The sequence below is a fragment of the Dasypus novemcinctus genome, chromosome 4 (assembly GCF_030445035.2).
Source record: "Dasypus novemcinctus isolate mDasNov1 chromosome 4, mDasNov1.1.hap2, whole genome shotgun sequence".
Lineage (NCBI taxonomy): Eukaryota > Metazoa > Chordata > Mammalia > Cingulata > Dasypodidae > Dasypus > Dasypus novemcinctus.
Genome location: NC_080676.1, coordinates 40,207,908 through 40,235,565, shown reverse-complemented (window position 1 = coordinate 40,235,565; position 27,658 = coordinate 40,207,908). Strand labels below are relative to the sequence as shown.

The 27,658-nt window shown below is 35.3% G+C and overlaps 1 protein-coding gene across 1 annotated transcript in view; it reads right to left on the bottom strand.

Annotated features, from left to right (window-relative positions):
- The window catches only part of LOC101413984 (EGF-like and EMI domain-containing protein 1), a 571,143-nt gene that overhangs the window by 162,898 nt on the left and 380,587 nt on the right, over positions 1-27,658 (bottom strand). The window contains exon 5 of the mRNA XM_071214465.1: positions 522-644. Coding sequence (XP_071070566.1) covers positions 522-644 — 123 coding nt within the window. The remainder of the gene's footprint in view (positions 1-521; positions 645-27,658) is intronic.

Below are 27,658 nucleotides of genomic sequence, written 5' to 3'. Positions count from 1 at the left end.
AATAGGAACTCAGTGATTGTCAAATGAATTAAATGATGAATTAGTAAATAAAGGAAGGAAAGAAGGAAGGAATTAACTTAAAAAGGAAACAGAAAATTGAAGTTTGTACAAAAGTTATTTCTACACCAAGAATATGAGTCCTGTGGTTAGTTTTGTGCCCTTCCATTTCTACAGTAACAACATGTGAGTATTTTATGATAAGCACCATTTTTACTAAAGAATTAAATGAAATGCTTTCAAAAAAATCTGTACTTTATCCAGGGATTTAAATGAACGATTGAAATTCCATAATCAGAACATGACACAACCGAACCAGCATATAATCATATGTTTTCTATAATAAGCTACTTGAAGAGTTCTTAGAGCTACAATTTTGTAATCTAGACATGAGAGGAAGATCTGTGCTCTTGACAACATTCAACACAGGCACTTCAACTGGCTCTGGATAAAAGACAAACTCCCTCTTTTGCATTACATAGATGTTCTCTCCTTATCAGGGAGCAGACAGTCCTAAGTGTTACCTTCACATCCTTTGCCATCTTCCTTTAGCTTCTGGCCAGCTTGACATCTGCAGTAATAACTGCCAACTGTATTACAGCATTGGTCCTCACAGCCACCATTGCCAATGGTACATTTGTTTATATCTGCAATTGAATATTTTAAACAGAATTAGCTTCTTAGAACCAGAAACATAAGAAGGAACTTCAGTGGCTCTCCCTAAAATGCACCATCACAGAGTGACATCTTTTTTTTCCCTCAGATGAAATGAGAAAAAACTATAAGATTATATTTTAATTGTAACAAGTGCACCCTTTTGATGTAAAGAAAGAAACAAGTCATCATTTTTGGTATCTTAAATAACTAGTTTCTAACAGTGAACCAGAAGTTTTGCATTCTTACAGATTGTGGCTTATGGTACAGATTCAGAAATTTCACATCCAAGTCACCATGTGAGGATGAGACTATGAACAGAGAGATAAATTAGAGCATTATAACACTAGGTCATCTAATCATTCATTAAACATATTGTTATTGGCTTCTCAAAGAAATAATTATTGAACAAGTGTGAGGAAGATAAAAAGGTGGTTTCATGGTTTCTGAAAGTTAAAAATCTAGCTGGGGTCAGGGGACTCGACGGTAGAATGATTTGGAAGTAGAAATAGAACATGATCAGCACCCTGTGGCAGTAAAGCTAGGCATATTCCTCATCTCTAATCATTAAAAGCTAGCTTTGCCTTTTTGAACTCTAGGTAAATGTATATTAATATCATGTGCTTGTTTTTGTGTCTGGCTTCTTTAATTTAGCATTCTGTTTCTGAGATACATCTATGTTGTTTCACATCCTTGTAGTTTGTTCTTTCCCATTCCTGTAGATTAACCCATTGTATGAATATACCACAATTTTTAATTATCCAATTTTACTGTTGATTGACATTTGGGTATTTTCTTGGTTTGGGCTATTGTGAAGAGTTTTGAACTTCTGCATGCAATTCTCTTGTGTAGTAGATATCTAGGATTTGAACTGCTGAATCAAAAGGTATGGTATGGTCTACTTTAGTAGTTATACAAAACAGTCTTAGAAAGAGGTCGACACTCTCACTGGTTGTGTGTTAGAGTCCAGGTGCTACTCATCCTTGACAACATTTGGGACATCCTGTTTTATTCATTTTAGTTCTTCTGGGGAATGTGTAATAGGATCACATTGTGATTTTAATTTTAATTTTAATTAGATTAAGTGTTTTAGTCTACTCATGACAAAGTAAATACCATGCAATGGGCCTGCTTAAACAATGGGAATTTATTGGCTCACAGTTTTGAGGCCAGGAAAAGTTCAAATCAAGGCAACATCAAGCCATGCTATCTTCCCAAAGACTGATATTCTAGGGCTGGCTGTCCGGGATCATTAATCCTTGGCAACTCTGTCACATAGCAATGCACATGACCATCTCTCCTGGCCTCTTCCTTCTCTTCTGGGTTACTTTGACTTTCAGCTTCTTGCTTCCAATGCCTTTCTATCGGTCTGAATTTCATTCTGTTTGCAAAGGACTCCAGTAATAGCATTAAGACCCATCGTGAATGAGTTGGGCCACACCTTAACTGAAGTTACATCCTTAAAAGGTCCTACTTAAAATGAGTTCACATCCACAGGAATGGATATAAGTTTAAGACCATATTTTTCTGGGCACATAGCTCCAAACATCCATACTAAGTATAATTTCATGTTTATTGACCATTTGGATAATACCTTTTTAAAGTGCCTGCTCAAAATTTTTCCCTTTTTTCTCTTAGTCTAGTGAATTTTTCTTATTGTTTTTATAGGAATTATTGATACAACCTGGATACAAATGCTTTGTTGCATAATACATATATATTATTCTACTTTGCAGTCTGCCTTTTCATTCTCTTACAGGTGACTTTTGATAAATAGATGGATTCCTGTTTGAATGCAATCCAATTAGTGGTAGAAATACAGACACTAAAGGTATTTCTGATAAGGCCTTAGATGGAAATGAAGAATGTGTTACTGGAAACTGGAAGAAAGGCGATCCTTGTTTGAAAGTGGCAGAAAACTTGGCAAAATTGAGGTCTGATGCCAGATGGAAGGCAGAACTTGAAAGTGATGAGCTTAGATATTCAGATGAGGAAATATCCAAGCTAAATGTGGAAATGCAGGCTGGTTTCTCCTTGCAGTTTATAATGAAATGAGACAGGAAGGGGATAAGCTGAGAACTGAATTCCTGGGCACAAAGAAACCAGAAATGGATGGTTTGGAAAATTCTGAGTTTCCAGAAAGTGAGTCCTAGAGAGTAGTGCTCCATGCAAGGATTTACTTAAAAATGGAACCAGTCAGCAATTTCCATGGGAATCAGGATTGGAATTGCAGTTATCCAGGAAGGATTGTGGAAGTTCTTTTGTCTGATGGTTGAACTTCTGTGAGCTACAAGCAAAACTGTGTTGTGTGTGTATGTGTAATTTGTATAAATGGAATCATAGCTAGTCTGGACTAAAAGGGACAGAGATAAATTGAAGGAAAAGTCATTTCAAGAGCAGAACCATGAAAGCTGAGGTCTGAACTGAAGACATCTTCTTGGGTTAAGAAAGCAAGCCCACCCATGTGTGTATGGAAAGGGCGAATCTGCTCTGGTGCTTGGAGAGGATGGGCCTTCTGCCCTGTTTCCATGAAGAGTGGTGCCACCCAAAGCTCAGAGAGGGTGGAGCCTGTGCCCTGTTTCACAAAGAGCCTGTTCACCATCCAGATGCTTGGAGAGGGTGGAGCCTTCTCCCCAGTGTTCAGAGAGGGCATGCCTTCGGGGCAAGCACTTGGAAGGGTGGGGTTGCCACTTCATCAGACCCAGAGGACAAAATATCACTCGTAGATGACTTTCACATCTTGAAACCTAATGGAGTATGCCCTATTGAGTTGTGGAGTTGTTTGGAACTTGTGACCCTATCTTCTTTCCAATTTCTCCCTTTGGGAAAGGGAACATTTATCCTATGCCTTTATCTCTGTTGTGTATTGGAAGCAGATAACTTGTTCTCTAGGTTTCACAGGCCCATAGATGAAGAGGAATTAGGCCACACACATAACTGATTTTGATGAGACTCTGTACTAAGCATTGTTTCTGAAAGGACTTAAGGCTTTTAGATACTGTAATGAAATGAATGTAGTTTGTATATAGAAAGAACATATCTTTCTGGGGGGCAGGTCTAGAGGGTGCAGCATGGTAATTTGATGCTGTATGTATCCCAGAAAAACATATTCTTAAATTTAATCCATCCTGTGGGTGTGGACCCATTGTAAAAGCAGGACCTTTAGCTGAGGTTACTTTAGTTTGGAAGGTGTGGCCCATCGCAATCAGGATGGGTCTTAATCCTATTACTGGAGTCCTTTATTAGTGGAGTGAAATTCACCAGACAGAGAGAAAGCCACAGAAGCAAGGAGCTCAAATCAACCAAACCAAGAACGATCAGAGAGGCCAGAAGAGGCGGCCATGTGCAGTGCCAGGTGATAAACTCAGGACCAAAGCCTGCCAGCAGCCAATCCCAGAAAGCCAGTCTTCCAGAAGAAGGCATTGCCTTGATAACGTCTTAATTTAGACTTTTTTTCCAGTCTCAAACCACTGGCAAATTAATTCTCCTTGTTTAACCTGATCTATTTCATGGTATTTGCTTCAGCAAAATAGGCAACTAAACCACAATTTATCATTTTTTTCTCTTTATGGTTTATCATATTTTTTATTTACCTAAGAAAATTTGTCTATTCAAGGTCATGAAAAGCTTCCCCTATGCTTTCTTTTAAAATCTTTACTGTTTTTCTGTTGACATTTAAGGCTCTGATCCATCTCCATTAATTTTTATGTATAGTTTGAGGTTAAAGGATCATTTATAAATATTAAATTAACATTGCACCATTTATGGAAGTAAAAAAATTTCCTCTTCCCCCAACATTGCAGTAATATCATTACCATCAATTTATTTTTAATCATAAACTTTACTGTAAACAGTTTTATTAGTAAATTTGTCTATTTTTGTGCCAATACAATGTTGTCTTAATTACTATAGTTTTTTAAAAAAGATTTATTTATTTATTTCTCCCCCCTCCCTCGTCTGTTCTCTGTGTCCATTTGCTGTGTGTTTTTCTGTGTCTGCTTGTGTTCTCATTAGGCAGCTCTGGAAACCAACTCTGGGACTCTCTGGAGTGGGAGAGAGGTGATCACTCTCTTGTGCCACCTCAGCTCTCCGGTTTTGCTAAATCTCTTATTGTCTCTCCTCTGTGTCTCTTTGTTGCATCATCTTGCTGCGTCAGCTCTCTGCATTGGCCAGCACTCCTGTGTGGGGTGGCACCCCGTGTGGGCCGGCAGTCTGTGTGGGCCAGCTTGCCTTCACCAGGAGGCCCTGGGTATCAAACTCTGGACCTCCTATATGGCAGATAGGAGCCCAATTGCTTAAGCCACATCTGCTTCCCAATTACTATAGTTTTATAATAAATCTTGGTATATGGTAGTATTAGCCCTCCAGCATAGTACATCTTCTTTAAGATTTCTATTCTTGGCCTTTACATTTCAGTATATATTCTAAAACCTACTTCCCAAACCCCACAAAAATCCTATTGTGGTTTTGATGTTGAAATCAAATGTCAATTTGTAAAGAACTGACTTTTTTTTTATGAAACTGAGTCTCCAAAACCATTAACTTGGTATATTCCTCTATTTAAAGAGTTTTTTATTTCTCAAAATTATCAATAGTCCAGTGTAGCCAAGAGTGTAGAAGAATACATCTTTTATTAGACTTTTTCCCAGGTAATTAGTTCTTTGATACTACTGTAAATTGTATATTTTTAATTTTTTCATTTTCTACTTGTCTACTGCATGTATATACTTGAGTTTGGATATTGTTCACATATCTATCAACTTTGCTAAATCTAATGAGAAATGCTATTTAGTGTTTAGATTCTTTTAGCTTTTTTATGTATACTGGTATTTTTTTTTTCTATAAATAATACATCATTTTTCTCTTACTTTCCAATTCTTAAAATATTGGCTCATTTTCTTGTAGAAACTGAAATAGAATGTTAAATAGAAGTGGGACAATAGATATCCTTGTCTTACTTCTGATCTCAAAGGTGCAGTTTTTAACATTTCACTGTAGGTATTAATTTTTGTCAGAATATGAAAGTTCCTTTTACTCCTACTTTCTTAAGTATTTGTATAATAATGGGTGTTAACTTTTATTTACTGCTTTTTCTGACTCTATAAAGGTAATTATATATATTTTTTGCTTATTCTGTCAATATGATTAAAAATATTGACTTATTTTTGCATTCTTGAAATATGCCTGCTAACGGCACTCTACCTTTAAAAAAAATATATATATATATATATATAATCCTGAATTCAGTTAGCTAATATTTAACTATGCTTTTATGACCATATTCATGAGAGAGATTGCCTGAAACTTTTCATTATTGTAATATCTTTGTTAAATTTTGGCACCTAGGTTAACAAGCATAAAACAAGCAAAAAACAAATGAGGCAGTTTTCCCTCTTTTCCTATTATCTGAGAGAATTGCAAGATTGGTACCATTTCTTCTTTAAATGTTTGGAAAAGTTCATCCATGATGTCATTGGGATTGTGTGTGAGAGAGAGAAAGAGAAAGGGGAGAGCGAGAGAGAGAAGGCAATTAGTTTCAGTGCTTTTAATATTTACATGTGCATAAATATACATGATATATACACATATTTTAAATGTACATATGTGCAAAAATGAATATTTAATTAAGTCGAATTTGTTAATCATGCTTTTCTTATTTTTAGATTGTTAAAGTTTTTTTATATACTTGTTCTATCAGGTACTGAAAGAGCTGTGGTAAAAACTCTTGCCATACATATGTACTTTTAGAACTGCAATTTTTGTTTTATATATTTTAAGCTCTATTGTGAAGTGCATACAAATGCAGAACTGCCACATTTTCCTGAAGATTACCTCTTTGTTATTATGAAATATTTCTCTTTAGATCAAGCTATACTTATTTCATAATGTGGATTTCTTGTGATACTAGTATAGCTAAATCCATTTTCTTTTGGTTAGTGTTTGCATGATATTTTGTTTTCTAAACTTATTTTTAACATTTTTCCATCCATTTGTTGGACAAACTATATCTACCTACTTAACATCCATCTATTCATCTATCTATTTATTTATCTATCTATCTAATCATGTTTAATAACATGTTAACTATCTTTATCTTTTAGGTGTGATATTTAGACCATTGACTTTTTTTTTTTTTAATTTTTTTATTTTTTATTGACTTTGTAATAATATTACATTAAAAATATATATGTGAGGTCCCATTCAACCCCACCCCCCCACCCCCCCTCTCCCCCCCAACAACATTGACTTTTAATGTAACTATTGCCATATTTAGAGGAAAAATTCCATTTTACTACTTTTCTATATTTCCCATATATTTTATGTTAGCTTTACTCTCCTTTTAAATTTATTATTTTTAGTTTTCTATTTCCCCCATTTATTAGACATTCACTTATACATTCTTTTATTATTCTTTTACTGGATACCTTAGATAGTCAACATCTATTATTAAAGACTAATAAAAATTAGTACATTAACCACTTCACAGATAATGCTAGAACCTTGCAACACTTCAACTCCTTTTATGCCCTTCCTACCTTTTATGTGACTATAATTGTGTATTTCAATTTCATGTATTTAAATCCCATAAGACATTAATGTTACTGTTTTAGATAGCAAATAGTAATTTTAGGTTTATCCGCATATTTGCCTTTTCTGGTGCTCATTATTGCTTCCTGCATTGCTGTGCTTCTTTCTACGATAATATTCCTTCTGCTTGTAAAACTGTACTAGTATTTCTTTTCATGTGCCTTGGCTGGCAACACATTTTTACAAATAAATTTTTTGACCATAATATTTTTAAATGAACTTTGTTTTAGAGCAGCTTTAGGTTTAGAGGAAAAACTATGACGATAACAGAGAGTTCCTATATATCCGCCCCCCATTCCCCCGGTTCCTCTATTATAAATTTCTTACAATGGTATTGCACATTTGTTACAATCAATGAATCAAAATTGATGCATTATTTTAAACTAAAGTGCACACTTTATTCAGATTTCCTTAGTTTTACTAAGGATCTCATACTGCCCCAAGATCCCATCTAGGATGCCACTATATTTAAAAATCATGTCTGCTTAGCTGCTCGGCTATGACTCTTCTCAAACTTTCCTTGTTTCTGATAGCCTTGATAGGTTTTTAGGAGTACTTGTCAGGTATTTTGTAGAATGCCCTTCTATTGGGATTTGTCTCACATTTTCCTCATGATTAGTCTGGGGTTATGGGTTTGTGGGTAGAAGACCAGAGAGGTAAAGTGCTATTATTTTCATGACAAATAAGCATATGTACTGTCACCATGACACAGCACTGTTTGTATTAACCTTGATGACTCAGCTGAGGTAGCATTTAGTAGGCTTTTCCCCTGTAAAGTTACTATATTTTTTGGAAAGTCATTATGTCCAGTGCATACTTAAGTAGTGGAAAGATAAGCTCCCCTTCTTTAAGAGCTGAGTATCTTACATAAATTATTTGGAATTTTTCTCTATGGGAGTTTTGTCTATTCTCTCCTACTTATTATCCCTTAATTTTTTTTTGGAAGAATTTTTCCAATGGATAAATTTCTAGCTGGCAGTTGTTTTCTGTAAACATTTCAAAAGTGTCATTCTGCTTCCATTTAAATTTCCTTTTGAAAATAACGTGTTTTTTTTTTTTTTTTTTTTTGTCTCCTTTCAAGGGTTTCTCTTGGCTCTTGTTTCTCAGAAGTTTTACTATGTTATGCCTTGATGTACTTCTTTGTATTTAGGGATCTGCAGTGAACCTTGATTCTGTGGTTTTATGTCTTTCTTTCAGATTAAGAGAAACTACTGCTGGCATTATCTATGTAAACATTACTTTTATCCTATTTTCCCTCTCCTTTCATTCTAGTATTCCATATACATGTTTGTGAGAACTTTCCCCCACATACCATTTGTCTCATGCTATTTTCTGGAGTTGTTTTTATATATATTTATCCTTTATTCTTTCCTTGTTTCAATATAGATATACCTGTCTTCCAGGGATTCAGTTCTGCAATTATCAGTTTTTAATATGCCATTAATTCCGTGTAATATATTCTACATTAAAGTTATTTCCTTTTATTTCTATCATTTCCATTTGATTATTTTATAAATTCTACTTCTCAGGTGAAATTTTCCATCTTGTCACCAATTTTCTTGTTTTTATAAATCCACTCTTCTTTGTCTAGCTTTGTGTAGTTGGACCCTATAAACATTTGTCCTTTGCCAGTAGCAGCACTGTTAGGAGGAAAGCCGTGGGAGGAAAGCTGCAAGAGGAAGGGGTTACACTTTGTGGTGCTTTTTTATATTGTTGTCTTTCAGGCCTGGACAATATGGTTGCCAGTAGACAACTTCCCTGTGAACCTTGCTGCCATCCCAGTGTGCAGGTTCCTGTATGCCACTCCTGGCCAACAGCACCTCAGCAAATATTCTGCCATCCAGGGGGCCATAGCCACAACACCTCCAATGAGATCTGAATTTCAAACGGGTCAGGGTTGGTGGGAGATGTTTTCATATTTCTTCCTCTCTTGGGTATCCTTCCTTAATCCTAGACAAATGGCTGCTCCCTATACTTGCTTTTTCTGTACTATTTAGCACTTTCTTTAATCCTCTTAGTACTTTATCTCTACCTACTAATTAATAATTCTTTATATAATATCTCCTGATCAAATCACTGCTGTAGTTTATGTTTCTTACTGGACCCTAACTGATACACTTCTCTCCAGGACCTTGATCCCTCAAATCTTGGCTTCCATGATAGCTCTGAAGACAGATTTATGTCACCCCAGCCCAGTGAGACTTCCGAAGGCTCTATACATCTTTTCTCCCTATTAGTGCCACTTTCTTCTCACCTTTTCGGCCTTTTCCACTATGTCACTTATGAGTCATTTTGTCCAGGGTAACGACACCTTATTCTTCCCTGGATGCTATGATATTCTCCAATATCTTTAGATGACTGATTTCTATATCATACCTAACTCTGCTACTAGTTCTTAGCAAGAAAATTGGTCTGCTACTATTCATGGCATCATAGCCAGGAAGAGAAGGCCTATTTATACTATTTCTTGTTCCTTACATTTTTCCAAAGAAAACCCCATTAATTTAGACTTTACAAGTTTATTTTTCTTGCAACCTGACTCAATCAACAAGTGGGAAATCATAACAAATAAATAAGAAATAATTAATAAAAAGTCCAAGACTTTATAATTAGGTCCTGTATTTTGTGCTGCAGGATATCACAGAGAGAAAAATCAGTGAGTATTGACTTCCTAAGGGAGTATTAGAATATAAGTTTACATACAAGTTACGGATAGTATTCTCTTAAGTATTGTTTGCTAAAAAAAGGAGATGTGTTGTATCAAGAACCCTAAAAATTCCATGCCCTTAGGCACTGTGATCCTACTCTTGAGAATTCATCTAGAAACATATTCCAAAGGAATATGACTGTGTTTATGTACTTTCTCAAATATAATATCATTCAGGTTCATAATGAGCTGATGAGATCATGCAAAATTGTGCTCATTAAAAATATTGTCATTAAAGAGAAAACTAAAGGTCATATACATATTAAACAAAACACCTGTATCAACTTAAGTGTTCACCAATATGGGAATAATTAAGTAAGTTAACTGTATCACCTCAATGCAGTCAATACAAATTGTAATTTTGATGACTACAAAGCAATATGGAAAGCTGTTATTTCAATTGGATCACAATTTTTTTTCTGTGTTTTAGAGGCAACTATAAAAACCATATTTTCTTATAGACAAATCTTGGAAAGATTAAAAAATAAGTGGATATATTATGGTGATGGTGTTATGTCTTTCAAAATTTTTATTTTTGTTGTTATAATATTGCTTTTGCCATCAAAATTTAAAAAATAGTTCTGAGATTTCTAATAGGTAGTGAAAAGGGGAAATAAAACAATGGGTTATATATTTTTTGTTGACTGCTAAGAAAAATATTTATTTTTCAGTAGGGACAGATATTTGCTGGCATTAAATCTTACAGAAATTTGTTACATGAGTTTTGAATATAAAGGCCATTGACTTTTTTTTTTTAGCCAGTGCCCGCCCCCTGGATGTGGCCAGGAGGGAGCTGACCAGTTTGGTATACAGGGTACTTAGAAAGGTTTGGATATTTTCATAGTGGTTTCAGTTGGAAACGACAGATGAAATAGTGCTGAGTTCTTGACCAGGGGAGCTCTATCACATTCCCCAATGGAACAACAACAATCCCCCAAGTGCAATGGCAAAGACCAATAAAGATGGATGGTCCAACAATGAGCCCTTGTTATTGATGGCTCCGATTATGAGCCTGTGTGCCTGAAATATGAACTAGGCCTATAGCTGTGGGGTGCCTAAGAGTTACCACCTGAGAACCTCCATGTTGCTCAAATGTGGCCACTCTCTAAGCCAAATTCAGCATGTAGATGCATTGCCTTCCCCCCAGCATGGGACATGACTCCCAGGAATGAGCCTCCCTGGCACCGAGGGATTACTACCAAGCACCAGCTGATGATGTAACTACAAAAAGACCATGAACAAAGAGGTCAACTCAGACTGACAGAATATCTCAGCCTACATGTAATATCAGGTGTTAAAAACTGCTTTTTGACTTTGGATAAAAAGGGGGAAATAGAAAGGACAAGTAAGTTTATATGGCTAAGAGTCTCCAAAAAGGAGTCGGGAGGTCATCAGAGGGTGATTCTTATGCACGCCTCAGCAGGGTACCAGGGACAGCCAAGGTAGATGGAAACCCAGGTGCTGGTTCTCCTGAGGGCTGCAGCAATCCACAGGTTCTGTGGTCAAGGCAGATGGTTCTAGAGTTCAGGGCCATGTCAGTGGCCCTACTTCAGAGTTTGTATTCCTGAGTGTGATGGAGTTGGACTCAGATATAATCTTTCTATACATGCCTCTTCTGTTACTTTTACCGGACCAGTGGTTGGTGTTTGGGTTACTGTATACTCAGGAGACCTGAATCTCTGAACTGTCCATGTGACAGCCAGGCCCTGGGCCTCAGCAGACTTGCAACTCCTACCTTCTGGTTTGTTAGACTTACCCTTGCCAGCAGATAGGGAGGTGAAGACGGTCAACCACCACACCAGGGAGCCAAGAGTGCCTACAGCTGCAAACAGGAGAATTGCATCCATCATCCCTGTGGAATCTAAACCCTCTCTTGATGTGGAGGAGGACTGGACATAGCCATCCCAGGTCCACAAGATGGAGGAATGGACTATGGATTATAGTGGACTTGCTGGTGTTCTGCTGGGGAACTATTGTGATTAGTAAGGGAAGAAATTGTAGTAGTGATGTGGAGAGGGTGGCCACGGTGGCTGCTGATGGTCAGGAGAGGGAAGAAGAGATATTATGTGGGGGCATTTTTAGGATTTGGAGTTGTCCTAGGTGGTGCTGCAGGGATGGATGCTGGACGTTGTGTGTCCTGTTGTGGCCCACTGGGTGGAATGGGGGAGAGTGTGGACTACAATGTGGACCACTGTCCACGTGCTGCAGCAGTTCTCCAGAAGTATTCGCCAGGTGCAGTGGATGCGCCACAATGATGGAAGAGTTTGTTGATGTGGGAGGGGTGGCATGGGTGGGGTGGGGAGTATTTGGGGACCTCATATTTTTTGAATAAATAAATAAATAAATAAATAAATAATTGCCATTGGGTAAAACAATAACAATGTCTTCAACAGAAGTTTTTCCAAAAGTGCCAACATTTCCTTCATCAATCTATGACTTAACATAGTTTTAATTTTACCCTCTTAATATTAACCTGTATTAAAAGGTAAGATCTGATCTAACAACATATCACGGCAAAATTACTTCAATGGAAAAATAAGTTAACAGCCCAGTAAATTTGCCTTTGCTGTTTTACCTGGAATAAATACAGAATTTTAAAAACAAAAATAATACTTAGATTGCATAGCCTTGAGTAGGGCTTTGGAAAGCAACATCTGTTTCTGGACCAAACATGTGCTTTCTATGTGCTTTCCAGTTTACCACAGTCTTTTCTACATCCTATTCTCTTTATGCTGAGCATCCTCTCTTTAATGTTATTTGACTAACAGCTGCCTTTACTCTCCCTGGACTGAGAGACTTGGCTTCAAATCCTCAAGGATTCACAGAACTTTCTCAGGGAAGGCATGGATGGCGTGGAGAGGAAGACAGGTAAGAGGAGCACACTATCATATTACGGCTATTTCAGGAAATGCAAAACTGCTTCATCAGGATTATAGACTGTCTAGCTCTCAATTTAAGATTTGTTTGAACAAAGAGGTTTTTTATGCCACTAAAAACATTTGAAAATCACTTCACTAGACTGTTAGCTCAGGTTCTGGGGGAGTTGAATATATGGCTTTTTTTTTTTTTTTTTAACAAGTGTATTGGTGAGATAATAAAGAAAATCATTGATAAAAATCCACAGTTCTGGGAAGCGGATGTGGCTCAACTGATAGAGTGTCCACCTACCATACAGGAGGTCCAGTATTCGAACCCTGAACCTCCTGGCCCATGTGGTGAGCTGGCCCACACACAGTGCTGCTGCGCTTAAGAAGTGCTGTGCCATGCAGGGGTGACCCCGCATAGGGGAGCCCCACGCGCAAGGAGTGAGCCCCTCAAGGAGAGCCGCCCCATGTGAAAAAAAAAAAGCACAGCCCGCCCAGGAGTGGTGCCGCACACACAGAGAGCTGACGCAGCAAGATGACACAAGAGAAAAGAGACCCAGATTCCTGGTGCCGCCGAGAATGCAAGCGGACAGAGAAGAACAAACAGTGAATGGACACAAGAGAGCAGACAATAGGGGGGTGGGCAATAAATAAAATAAATCTTAAAAAAAAAAGAAGTAATGACAGGTTAGGCAAGGAAAATGGCAAAAGGAGTGAAGATTATTAAAAAAAAAAAAATTCCACAGTTTTGATTCTGAGAAGTTAAGATAATGAATATCATGTGTTCAGGAGCCCTGACCATATATGGTATTTACCTTAAACCTAGCAATTACACATATCATTAACAAATGCCAAACTAATTTTTGCAAGTTTTCTTTGCAAATGTAAACTCTGATTTTATAGGTATTTTATAATAGGTCTTGGGCTGATCTATTGTAGTGTCATGGTCTTTCACTTAAAACTTAAAAGCATAGAAGGGAACTCTGGCAGTTGGTTCCAAATTGGTCCTTAGCTTCAGAAAACTCATAATTGAACTGATCAGATACGGTACAGGTTTGCAGGAGTTAAGAAATAAAAGGCAATTAGAAGTTTTGTTGGTCAAAGTGATTCCTATATAAAAATGACAAAAGCATTTAAAATCACTTTCTTTTGCTGAGGAATTGCAGTAGCACACAGAATGGCTAAAGACACTTTAGAAATATGTTTTGTATTTTGGGGACTAGAATATCACCAAGGTGATAATGAAAATAACCTTTAAAATCTCCCATTCAGAGTAAGAAAAATTAAAAGGCAAGTAAGAAGTGAGGAAAATAATATTTACACATATCAAGGAAAATGTAGGAATCATTCATATAAAAATGTTAATATCTGTCATTAAGGAAAACATGACAGAAATTCAGGCTAATGAAATAAAAAAATAGAAAAAGAAATCAGAAATATAAATGTTCTGTAAGTATGCAGTGTTATTAAATTTCATTAGTAATCAAAGATTACTAATAAAAATTAAGATGAAATTAATACTATGTTTTTTCTGTCAGAAAACAAAGATTAAAATAGAGTTGTAATGTTGTTTCAAAAGGGATGTAATCATATTACAAGTAAGAACAGAAACTGGGACAGCCTTTCTGGGAGTCAAGTGGCTCTAGATATCAGAATATTCTTCTCCCTTCAGAAATTCTACTTTCAAGAATATATCCTAAGGATATAATCACAAGGACGCATAATGATTTTAATACCAGAGGAAGAAAAATAGAACTATTTAAATATCAAACAACAGGAAACTGTTTTAAGTTATGGTATATCCAAACCAAGAAATATTGTGCTGTAGAAAATTTTGTTTTTTTACCTCTGTAAATGCCATGGCATATTGTTCATGTACACTTACATACACACATACACACCCATATGCGCGCACACACACACACACAAAATGGGAATCCCATATGTATCTACTTATCTATCAATGCATGTTCTTAGAAAAAATGCAAGGATATATTCAAATATACTTCTGTGCAATGAGCGTGTTTTTCGAAAAACAGCACAATAAACACAAAATAATTTTAAAAGTTGGGGTTAAATGTCCCTACTATCCTGCTACTGCCTTTTCTTTTTTGTATATGTGGTGGTTTGAAGCTCTATGTACCCCAGAAAGACATGCTCTTATGCTTACTCCATTCCTGTAGGTATGAACCCACTGTAAGTAGAACCTTTTGATGAGGCTACTTCAGTTAAGGTGTGGCCCAGGTTGGGTCTTGATCCTACTACTGGAGTCCTTTATAAACAGAAAGAAACTGAGACAGAGAGAAAAAGCCACAGGAAGCAAGAAGCTGAAGGTCAATGTAACCTGAAAGAGAAGAGAGACGCCAGGGGAGTTGGCTATGTGCAAGGCCATGTGGCAGAGGAGCCAAGAACCAAGTATCACTGGCAGCCAGCTCCAGAAGTCTTTGGGAAGAAAGCATGACCATGACGATGCCTTAAATTTGGACTTTCTCCCAACCTCAAAACCATGAGCTAATATATTCACATTGTTTAGACAATTCATTGCATGGTAATTAATTGCTTGAGAAACCTAGTAAACTAAAACACATATACTTAGCCATGATGCACAGATATATCACTTAGAGTGCAAAATTTCTGTTCACTTGATTTTTAAAATATGAGTGGTTTTTGTAGTTGTTGTTGAATGATCTTTACATTTAAGTTGTTTCTTAAAGGACTTTAAGTTTTTCAGTGATATTTTAGCCAGCTTTGGGAGATATCGGCATTCTATTCAGTCCATTTACATGGCTGAAGCTCTATCATCTAATCAGTTGGATGCTTCATACTTGAAAAACAGCAATGCACATGAATGCATAAAGACAGCATTCTGGAATAGCATCAGTAGAACGTATACAAGAGAACCTGAAAACTCAACCTGGGATTATATACTAACGATCTGATGGAAGGAGAATTTCTCAGTTTGCCAGGCTGCTATGACAAATACCACACAAAGGGTTGGCATTTAAATGGGAATTTATTGTACTACCTTTTGATGGTAGGAGAAGCCAAAATCAAGTCATCAGGAAAAAGATGCTTTCTCCTCAAAGTTTGTGCTGGTTGCTGGTGATTCTTGGGGTTCTTGGTTTGTACTCTCATTTTGCATTGCATAGTGCTGTCCTCTCCTTTCTTCTCTGGGTTCCCTTGACTTCTGGTTTTCAGCTCTTCCCATGGCTTTATCTCACTATGACCGAATTTCTTCTACTTCTAAAGGACTCCAGTAATCCAGATTAGAACCCAACCTCATTCAGTTGGGAACACCATAACTAAAAATAGCATCTCCAAGAGATCCTTTTAAAAATCATTTCATACCCACAGGAATAAGGTTTAAGATTATGAACATGTCTTAACTGGAGTACATAATTTAATCTACCATAGAAAGGATACTATGTTAACTATCTACACCAGGAACCATCTACCGTAGATAAAGTAGAAACTCCTTATAGACAACTAAATTAACAGGCAGGCAACTTCCCTGAACAGGTGATGATTCTGGCTTAGGTTTTGGTCTATCAGGGCACAAATGAGCACAAGCATAAATTCCTTTGTGAAATATTTGTCTCTAACTTCATGGTCCTTGGTTTTGTTACCTGAACATCAGGGGGGTGGGGGTGAGGGCGGAGAAAGTAAATATAAGGCCATTATGACAATCAAATTATATATTTAAAGTGCTTCATATAATTAGCATTGAGTAAGCACTATAAAACATAGTTATTATTATTAGCAAAATATTAGCAATTATTATCACATACTTGAGAATTCAAAACAGAGTTCACAGTAGTCTCTCTAATGCTTTCTTGCCTAGTTTGTATTGAATGGATTGTTTTAATATAGATGGAGTTATAAATTCATAGTGATGTATGCCACATTTCCTGCTCTACTATATAAGAAGTTCAAAATCAATCTTGCTTTTGCTCTGCCGGCACTATTTCATGTGATCCCGTTGTATTTATGTATAGTTTGAAAATGTTTAAAAATTGTCTGAATAATGCAATCGAAGGATAGACTCCATTACTAACACTTATTCACTGGTCAGTTACATATTGACCCTAATAAATAAAAGATATATAAATGCATTTCCAATTCTATTGTTTCTATTTTTCTTTAAAAAGTAAATAAAAAGCAAGGAGCATGTGTGGTGGCCTCAGGTACTCAGAAAAAATATAAATGAAAATATAGTTATTGTTATCAACTGAAAACCACTGTTCATAAGTAAAAAAATTTGAAAGGCATTGGCTTTGAAGATGGTTCTGAAAACCAGGTCAATACTTAGGATTTTAAATTGCAGTTTTATAAGATACTCACTGCATGATAGATTTCAGGCTGTTTCGTGTGTCCAATGTCACTGAAGGTTGCAAATAAATTTGGCCTTTCAAAAGCAAGATGAATGACAAAAAAATTCTCTGACATATAGCAATTCTTCCAGGTTAGGCCTGACAAAAGTTCAATGATATCATCAAGGCTACCAATCCATCTGTAATGACATATGGCAGTTTCTTCAAAAATTAAATATGATATTTGCAAAAGCAGTATTCCATGTTCTATATGTAGGACAAAAGATACAAGAGAACTGCAAACATATAAAAGGTCTATTGAGTAAACTATGCAAATAAATGCTTAATTCCTACCTTTCAACTAAATTATGGATAGGGGCTCCTTATTTTTGATCATTTGCTTAAAGCATAATTTTATTTTAAAATCATGTGATCCACTGAGTCTATAGTTATAATTTTAATGTTAATTTATATTACTTTCAGGAATAAATAAAATGAACAGAGGTGGTCACAGAGTAGAGAAGTATTTTATCTCACCTCACATCTTTCTCCAAACCAAATGTACTTTGTCCAATTTAGCATGTGCACTTTTACTTTCTTTTGAAAAAGACTGAGTGCTCTCTGAAAATTACCCCAAAAGAATATACACACCTAATATATCAGAGTCATTTTCTAATCAGTAGGCTTCATGAAATGATGGCCTATGCTTCTTAATGCAACTGCCTTTTACAGCAAATCTGTTGATTTCTCTTTAGGTCTTAGGTTTAATGTAATTCTTTATAGGTTAAGGTAAGATATGACACTAATCAACATCTCTAGAAAATCCATATGTGCCCCCAAATAATTGGGAAATGCACTTTAAAAAAGTCTGGGTCTTCATGGACTTATTATTAAGACTATAGAGTTATACATGATTATACTCAAGAAAAGTACATGTATTCGGAAGAATTTAGATAATGACAACGGAATAAATTCTAAGCATGGTTTTCATTCTAGGATTTTCCAATAAATTCTAGGCATGGTTTTCGTTCTAGGATTTACCTTCAAATTAGGCATATGTGGTTCCTTTTCAAGACTTGAGCAACTTGTTCTCTTTCTAGTCACTAGGGAAAAGAGAACCAAAAAACAAAAGTCTTGATCTTTCTGAACTTCTGAGGCCTAAATGATTCCCTTCTTAACCTTGTCATTATGGTAGTGGAGAGAGAGAAAGAAGGAATGTAGAAATGTGTTAAGACTATCAGTCAAATTATCAAGGGAGATCATATGTTAAGGACCAACATCTGCATTCCTCACATGGCCACCATACAAAAAGTAAGCAATAATTATAGCCATAAGATAACAGAATATTGGAGTTCAGGCTCTGAAGACCCAAATTTGACAACTAGTTCTACAACTTATGTGAGATACTATGCAATTTACTTCTCATTTGTGAGAAGTTATAAAGAGAATATGATAACACTTCAAAGAAATATTGAAAAGTATAAATACAATAATATCTAAGAAAATACTTTCTAAACCTTAAAACCTAAAACAAATGCACACTGAGGTACTAAATTCATATTTCCATTGACTTTTTCAAAAAGACACAGTAGAAACTCACCTAATAAAGAAAACCAGAAAAATGTTATATTTGGTAGGAAAAACTCACATTAAAACTATGGAAACTTTAAATAAGTGAAAACACCAGAGGCAGTAAATAAAAACTATTATATTATAGAGCATCCTTTTAGTGTAGCCTTTATTTCTAGAAAAATATTTACTTTAAAAATTTTTTCAAAATATTATGAAATCCAAAGCTAAAGTTAGGCTGACTTGAAGTATGTGTCATAGCTCACAAAACTTGTGATAAATCAGTGAAAAATAACTCCAAAATTATTTACCTTCTTCTTAAAGTTCTCATCTGTTAATAATTAGGATATACTTAAAATATCTTGAAGTGTTTATAAAGCTATACTTAAATAAAATTTTCAATCAAAATAAATAATGACATACTGTATGTGATGGTTTGAAGTACTTTTGTGACTCCCCAAATCATGTTCTTAAAATTAATCTATCCCCTATATTTTCAGTATAATTTTTCTGTAATCTAAAACTTTTTTAGTTTTCATTTTAAAAACAATTTATTGAACTATAGCATTCATACATGAATATACATAAACAATAAGTGAAGAGTAAAAGTTGGGAACTTAAAAAGCAAACATGTATAACATCATACAGGGCTCCCATACATCACCCCACCACAAATATCTTGCATTGCTGTGCAACATTTGTAACAAATTATGAAAAAGCATTGTCAAAGTATTACAACTAACTATAGTCTGTATCTTATATTTGGTGTATTTTCCCCCAGCACACCCTATTATTTTTTTGTTCATACACCACACAATTTATCTAAAGTGTACAATCAGTGACATTTGTTATAATCATCACGTTGTGCATTCATCACTGCAATCAATATTAGAGACTTTTCATTACTCACACACATAAAACAACAACCAGAAACAAACCACTATCACACTCATATTATCACTACTAATTTCCAGTTCAATGATGTTCTTTCACCATTTTTGTTCATTTCAAACATTTCTAAACAACTTTTCCAAATTCTGCACAGGGTAAATCTCCGTTTTCTATTCTCTAATCACATTCTTTTCTCTGGTAATTTATATTGTAGGTATTAACTCCATGAGTTTGCTCACTATATTTAGTTCACAATAGTGAAATCATACAATATTTGTCCTTTTGTGCCTGGCTTGACTCAACATAATTTCCTCCACATTCATCCACATTGTCATGTGTTTCACAACTTAATTTCTTCTTACAGCTAAATAATAATCCATCGTGTGCTTATACCACATTTTGTTTAACCATTTTTCAGTTGATGGACACCTGGGTTGTTTCCATCTTTTGACAATTATGAACAATGCTGCTATGAACATTGGTGTGCAGATGTCTGTTCATGTCACTGCTCTCAGTTCTTCTAGGTATGTATCTAGTAGTGGTATTTCTGGGTCATATGGTAGAGCTATATCTTCCTTAGGAGCTGCCAAACAGATTTCTACAGTGGCTGTACCATTCTATATCCACACCAGCAGTAAATAAGCATCCCTATCTCTCCACATCCTCTCTAAAACTTGTAGTTTCCTGTTTGGTTAATAGTGGTCATTCTAATAGGTGTGAAAATGAAAGCTCGTTGTAGCTTTGATTTGTATTTCCCTAGTAGACAGCAATTTTGAACACTTTTTCATGTGCTTTTTGCCATTCGTATTTCTTCTTTAAAAAAATGTCTATCCATGTCTTCTGCCCATTTTTTAATCTGATTGTTTGTCTTTTTATTGTTGAATTATAGGATCTCATTATATATCATGGGTATTAGACCCTTGTCAATGTGTGGTTTCCAAATATTTTCTCCCATTGAGTAGGCTGCCATTTTACTCTCTTCACAAAGTCTTTTGTGGTGTCAAGTGTTTACTTTTGAGGTGGTCCCATTTAGCTATTTTTTATTTTGTTGCTGGTGCTTTGGGTATAAGGTTTAAGAGACCCCACCTACTACAGGTCTTGTAGATGTTTCCCTATGTTATCTTCTATGAGTTTTATGGTCATAGTTTTTATGTTTAGGTCCTTGATTGATTTTGAGTTGATACTTGTATAGGGAATGAGATTATGGTCCTCTTTCATTCTTTTGATTAATTATTGATATCTGGGTCTCCCAGCACCATTGGTTGAAGAGACAGCTCTGTCCTAGAAAAGTAGACTTGCTAGGCTTATCAAAAATCAGTTGAGCATAGAAGTGTGGGCTTATTGATTCATTTCCATTGCTCAATGTGTCTATCTTTATGTCAATACCATGCCCTTCTTCCACAATAGCTTTATAATACACTTCAAGGTCAGGGAGAGTGAGTCCTCCAACTTTGCTCTTCTCTTTTAGGATGCTATTTGGCTATTCATGATCTCTTTCTCTTCCAAATAAATTTCGTAATTGACATTCTTATTTTTGTAAAGGAGGCTGTTGAAATTTTGATTGGTATTGCATTGACTCTATAAATCAATTTGGGTAGGCTTGACATCTTCATGATGTTTAGCCTTCCAATCCATGGATGCAGAATGACCTTCCATTTGTTTAGGTTTTCTTTGATTTTTAAGCAAAATGTTTTGTACTTTTCTGAATACAGATTCTTTACATTTCTGGTTAATTAATTCTTAGGTATTTGAATCTTTTCATTACAGTTGGAAGTGCAATTTTTTCCTAGATTTCCTCCTTAGCTTGCACATTACAGTCTATAGAAATGTTAAAAATTTTTCGTGTTGATCTTTTTTCCTTCCACTTTGCTGAACTCATTTATTAGCTCTAATAGCTTTGTTGTAGATATTTCAGGATTTTCTAAATATAGGCTCATATCATCTGTGAATAGTGAGAGTTTTACTTCTACTTTTCCAATTTGGATGCCTTTTATTTTATTTTTTTCTTGCCTAATTGTTCCAGCTAGAACAATATTGAGTAACAGTGGTGTCAGTGGATGTACTCGTCTTGTTCCTGATCTTAGAGGGAAGCTTTCAACCTCTCCCTTTTGAGTATGATTTTAGCAGTGGGATTTTCATATATGCTCTTTATTATGATGAGGACCTTTTCTTCTATATCTATCCTTTGAAGAAGTTTTATCAAGAAAGGATGCCGGATTTTGTCAAGTGACTTTTCAGCATCAATCTAGATTATCATGTGGTTTCCCCACTTTGATTTGTTAATGTGGTGTGTTACATCAATTGATTTTCTTATGTAGAACCACCCTTGCATACCAGGAATAAAACCAATTTGAAGTGATGAATAATTATTTTTATAGGTTATTGAATTCAATTTGCAAGTATTTTGTTAAGAATTTTTTCATCTATGTTCATTAGAGAGATTGGTCTGTGATTTTCTTGTACTTTCTTAATCTGGCTTTGGTATTAGGGTGATTTTGGCTCCATAAAATGTGTTGGATAATTTTCCCTCCTTTTCAATTTTTTGGAAGAGTTTAAACAGGACTGGTATTAATTCTTCTCAAAATGTTTGGCAGAATTCACCTGTAGTCCTGGACTTTTCTTTGTTGGAAGATTTCTGATGACTGATTCAGTCTCTTTGCTTGTAATTGATTTGTTGGGTTGCTGTATTTCCTTAGTCAATGTATTTTTGTCAATCCCAGAAAATCATGTTCTTAAAACTAATCCATACCCTATTTTTTTTATTTTGCATTTTTAATGAGACTTGTGTGTGTGTGATTAATCTTTAATTTTTTTAAAAGAAGCTTTAGATTACATAAATGTTACATAAAAAATATAAGGGATTGCCATTTGCCCTCCCCCTCCCCCTCACACAGTTTTCCACATCAACAATATCTTTCATTAGTGTGGTACATTTGTTACTATTGATGAACACATTCTGAAACATTTCTACTAACAAGGGACTATAGTTTACATTATAGTTTACACTTTGTCCCACACAATTTTATATAGGTTATGACAAAATATGCAACAGCCTGTATCTGTCATTGCAATGTCATGCAGGACAATCCCAAAGTCCCAAAAATGCCCCCATATTACACCTATTCTTCCCTCTCCCTCCCCTCAGAATCTCTGGTGGCCACTACCTTTATATCAATGATAAAAGTTCTCCCATTGCTAGAATAAAAATAAGTCTATAATTGGCTAATAATAAATCTAGTTATTATTTTTCATTCACCAATCTTGAGGATTTTGGGTTTGTGATACCCTCTCTATTTCTAATTGATAGGGGACATCCCTATATTTTTTATGTAACTTTCCTGTAATCTAAAGTTTCTTTAAAAATAAAGTTAAAAAACCAAATGAGCAACTAATCCATTCTTGTGAGTATGAACACCATTGATTGCATTAGATTCAGTTAAGGAACCTTTGATTAGATCACTTTTGATTAGATCACTTTAGGGCCTTTGATTGGATTGTATCAGCAAGGCATGGCCCAAGTTAGGTCTCTGACCTCTTCTAGAGTCTGTATAAACTGAGAACTGTAAGCAAAAACACATGGAGAAAGAAAACCACCATTTGATCCTGCCATGTGCAAGAGAGGACTCCCAAGATCAGCTACCAGCTTGCCTTGCCATGTGGCAGGAGTCCAGGATCTGACCAGCAGCTGAAAGCATCTCTGATGATGCCTTGATTTGGACATTTTCACAGGTTCAGAACTGCAAGCTTTTACCCTAATAAATTCCCATTATAAAAGCCAACCTATTTCTGGTATTTTGCATTGGCAGCCTTAGCAGACTAAAGCACTATAATAACATGGTCAATACTATGGGATTAAATCTGAATCTCAGATCCTTGACTTATAGTAATTAACTTATCTTTTCTGTTCTTTAGTTTTGCATCTGATAAATGAGGATAATAGCAGTAGTAACTTCCCCATATTGCTATTGTGAGGAGTAATGTATTATTAAATGTAAAATGCTTGGAACATTTTCAGTCACATAGTGAGGACTCAATAAATCTTGTCTATTATTATTACTTTACTATTTTCCAAATGATAGTTAAATATGAAATTCATTCTTTCTATACTTTATTTTTCTATTTCTTTTTTTATCCAATCTATAGGAAAGTAACTTTCTAAGGGCTATTGCCCTTAATTCAACCCTCCATGAAGTTTATATGTATAAAAAGTTCCTTATTTATAAAAGAACTATTTTATTTATACATATATATATAATAGAACTATTATTTTTTGCAAAAAATAGTGTGGTGGGGTATTGCAAGTTTGTAGATGATACATACTTCCTGGTTTATCAGCTCTTCTCCATGAAGGTAAAAGGCCATAGAGAAATCTATAATACAACTAACAAAAATCTGATTAATAAGTCAAACTGATTTGTTTCATAGGCTATACTTTTCTTAAATTATCCACTGCACACATTAGTCACGATTAATAATTATAATAACCCATTATATATTGTTTCACAAAATTAACATTTGCATCATATTTTCAAATTAAGGATTTCATGTGAATTTCAATATCTGATATAAGTAGAGTAAGCCTTATTACTACTATGATAGATGCAATTTTCTGAATTGGGATACCCATCACTGAGAAACCTCTATCCAAGAAGATTATTAAGAAATCATATGAGCCTTTATATCCAAAGTAAAATGATATATCCTAAATCTATATGCTAGCTGGAGTCTCAAGCTTTCATTCATGCATTATATAGGACAATGGTAGGAACAGATGTCACAACAGATTAGCACATTAGTGCTAATAGTACTTGTTTACATGTAACATTGATCTATCATCCAATATGAAAAGGAGACACATTTTAAAAGTAGCTATTTCATTTATTTATGAAATGCAGACCTCCTCCATGACCTAGAAAATTTCCTGTCCAAGATACATGACAAGTGCTGATAATCATGGATTACAAAGCCAAAATATTTAAACCCCACATTTTAAAAATAAGCTTTGATAAATTATAGTACTCCTGCATGTAACAAATGTTTATTGAATGTCATCATTATGCTAGGTCTAGGGGATCCAGTGAAAAACCCATTACTTTTTAAAAAGACAAGATCCCATTCCCATGCTAAGTAACCTTATTCGCTAATACAGGGAATGCAATTCAATAACCTGCTGTAAATGAACTAAAGGCAAAACTGAAATTCATGCTCATTAAAACCCAAGCTTTCTCACTCCAAACTGTCATCCTTCTTCTCTACTCTGAGCTGCCTATGTAGAAATTATTGCCACATTTTAAAAATTTACTATTTCCCCCTCTATCTAACCACCATATCATTTTAATATGGTTGGAAGTCATTACTCAGATGATGCAACATATATCTATCCAATCATTGAACAGTCAGCTTTTTCAATTATGATAGGTGATGTGTTTATGGATCCCATTAAATGTTCTCTTGTTCATCTTTCTTTTAATTTTCGACCATAAAAAAGCTCACTATGCAAAAACATTTCCTGTGCCTCAGAATATTGATTTGAAGGAGAAAGTTTTCCAACACATTCATTCATGTAATGTAACATGTAGATTTTACTTAAACCTAAAAGAATATCCATAAATCCTTTGAGGCTTTGTTTTCCAGCATAGTATTAGAGCAGGCTCTGAAGTCAGAGTGGGTTCAAATTCTGACTCTACCACTTATTATAAGCTGTGTGACTATTCCTGCTAGTGCTGCTGTGTAACAAAAACTCCAACATTTGCTGGCTTAAAAAAACAACATCATTTTATTATCTCACAGTTTCTGTGGGTCAAGAATTTGGGACAGGCTTTGCTGGGCAATACTGGCCCCAGATCTCTCATGCAATTGCAGTCAGACAGTGGCTAAAGCTCAAAGACAGGAGGAAGGTGATGTTACAGCTGCTGGGGGCTGGCCAGGAATTGTTCTTTCTCTCCTCTTCCTAAGTGGTTTCTCATTTGGGGCTGATTTGGGCATCCTCACAGCAGAACGGTCTCAGGGCAGTTAGAGTGGCAACATGGCACCTCGGGGCTCCAGCTCAAGTTCTCTCAGTATCAAGGTGGATGCTGTATCACCTTTTGTTGACATAGTCTTGCAAGTCACTGTGCCACTTCTGCCATATCCTATTGGTTTTAAGTGAGTCACAAACCCATCTAGATTCAAGCAGAGAGGAATTAGACTTCACCTTTTAATGTTGGAGTGGCAAAGGTCTAGAGGAACTTTGCAGGAGGTTCTAGAGGAAAGGGATTGTTACTACCATCCTTGGAAAATAAAATCAGCCTCTGAAAACCTTGGTCAAGTTACCTACCTTTCTGTGTCTCATCTGTAAAATGGGTGTACTCCATAGCACCTCACAGGGTTTTCTTGAGAGTTAAAGGAAATAATACAAGTTAAATATTTAGAATAGTATCTGGCATGTAGAATGTTACCCCATAAATTCTGGCTATAATTCCTATCTTCAAGTATCAGCACAAATATCACTTCCTCTGTGAAGCCTTCCCCACTGTTCTCACTGATTTTTCACACTTGCTTCATTTACTATGGCTTTAAGTTACTTATTTTCTAATACTTTTTCCAATTTTATTGTAATTACAGGTTCACATGCCTAGATCCTCCAGTATAATGTGAACTTCTCAGGAGTACCAACCAAAAAGGCTATTCAGTAATACAGTAATTCAGTAATTAGAGGAATGACTCCAGGGTCCATGCACAAATAGCCATAATGGAAATGCAAATTAAGGAAAATGGTGAGAAAGAGCTAGGATAATGCAAAATAAAGAAGGTGGGATATACATGGATAAAAAATGTCTGATTTCCAGTTGACTGTATTATTCTATCAAAGCTTTAAAGGTTACAATAGCCTTAATAAGAGGTTGCAGGGATTTGCATATGAGACAATGGAGCCATGAGTGAGAGCTATGGACTTAAATTAACACCTAGAAAGTTGATTAAATTTGTTGTAATAGAGTAGCTCATATTTTAACTAGATTTCCAACATACCATTGTAACTTATTATTTGAAATGTCCATAATTAAAAAATATTTGCTGAAAGGCAACTGCATTTGAGAGTGAACATAACCTTTGAACATGTAAATTATGTGAATTCATGACATTCTAGGTCTTTTAGAAAAGAAACCAATTTTAATCTACTGCAACAAAAAATGTTTCTCCTTTGGTATCACAAAGAAATCTACAAAATCTTTAGCAAAAAGAAAGCCCAAGAAACAAAAGAAAAAATAGATACATGTGAATCCAACAAAACTAAAAATCTCTTATGCATTAAATGACTTCATCATAAAAATAAAGGTGGGAGAAAATATTTGCAAACCACATCTCTGATAATGACTTAATATCTTGAATGTATAAAGAAATCCATTAACTCAACAACAAAAAGACAAACAACCCAATAAAAAAAATGGGCCAAAGTCTTGAATAGACATTTCTCCAAAGAAGATACACAATCGACCAAAAAGGACATGAAAAGATACTCAACATCATAAGCCATCAGGGAAATGCAAATCAAAATCACAAGAGATACCGTTTCACACCCACTGGAATGGCTACTATTAAAAACATGGAAAATACCAAGAGTTGGAGAGGATGTAGAAAATAGTAACACTAATTCATTTTTGTTGGGAATGTTAAATAGTAGACCTTCTGTGGAAGACAGTTTGGCAGTTCCTCAGAAAGTTAAGTGTAGAATTACCCATTTCTGGGTACATACCGAAAGAATTGAATGCAGGGACCCCAACAGTTATTTGCACACCAGTGTACGTAGTGACATTGTTCACAACTGCCAAAAGAAAGAAAGAAGCAACCCAAGTGTCCATCAATCAACGAATGGACAAACAAAATGTGTTATATACACAAAATGGAGCATTATTCAGCCATAGAAAGGAATGAAGTTCTGGTAAATGCAACAACATGGATGGGCCTGGAAGAAATCCTATTGAGTGAAATAATCCAGAAATAAATGGACAGATACTGCATGATCTCACTGATATGAAATAATTACAATAAGCACTTTCATAGAGTCAGAAATTAGAATACAGATTACCAGGATCCAAGAT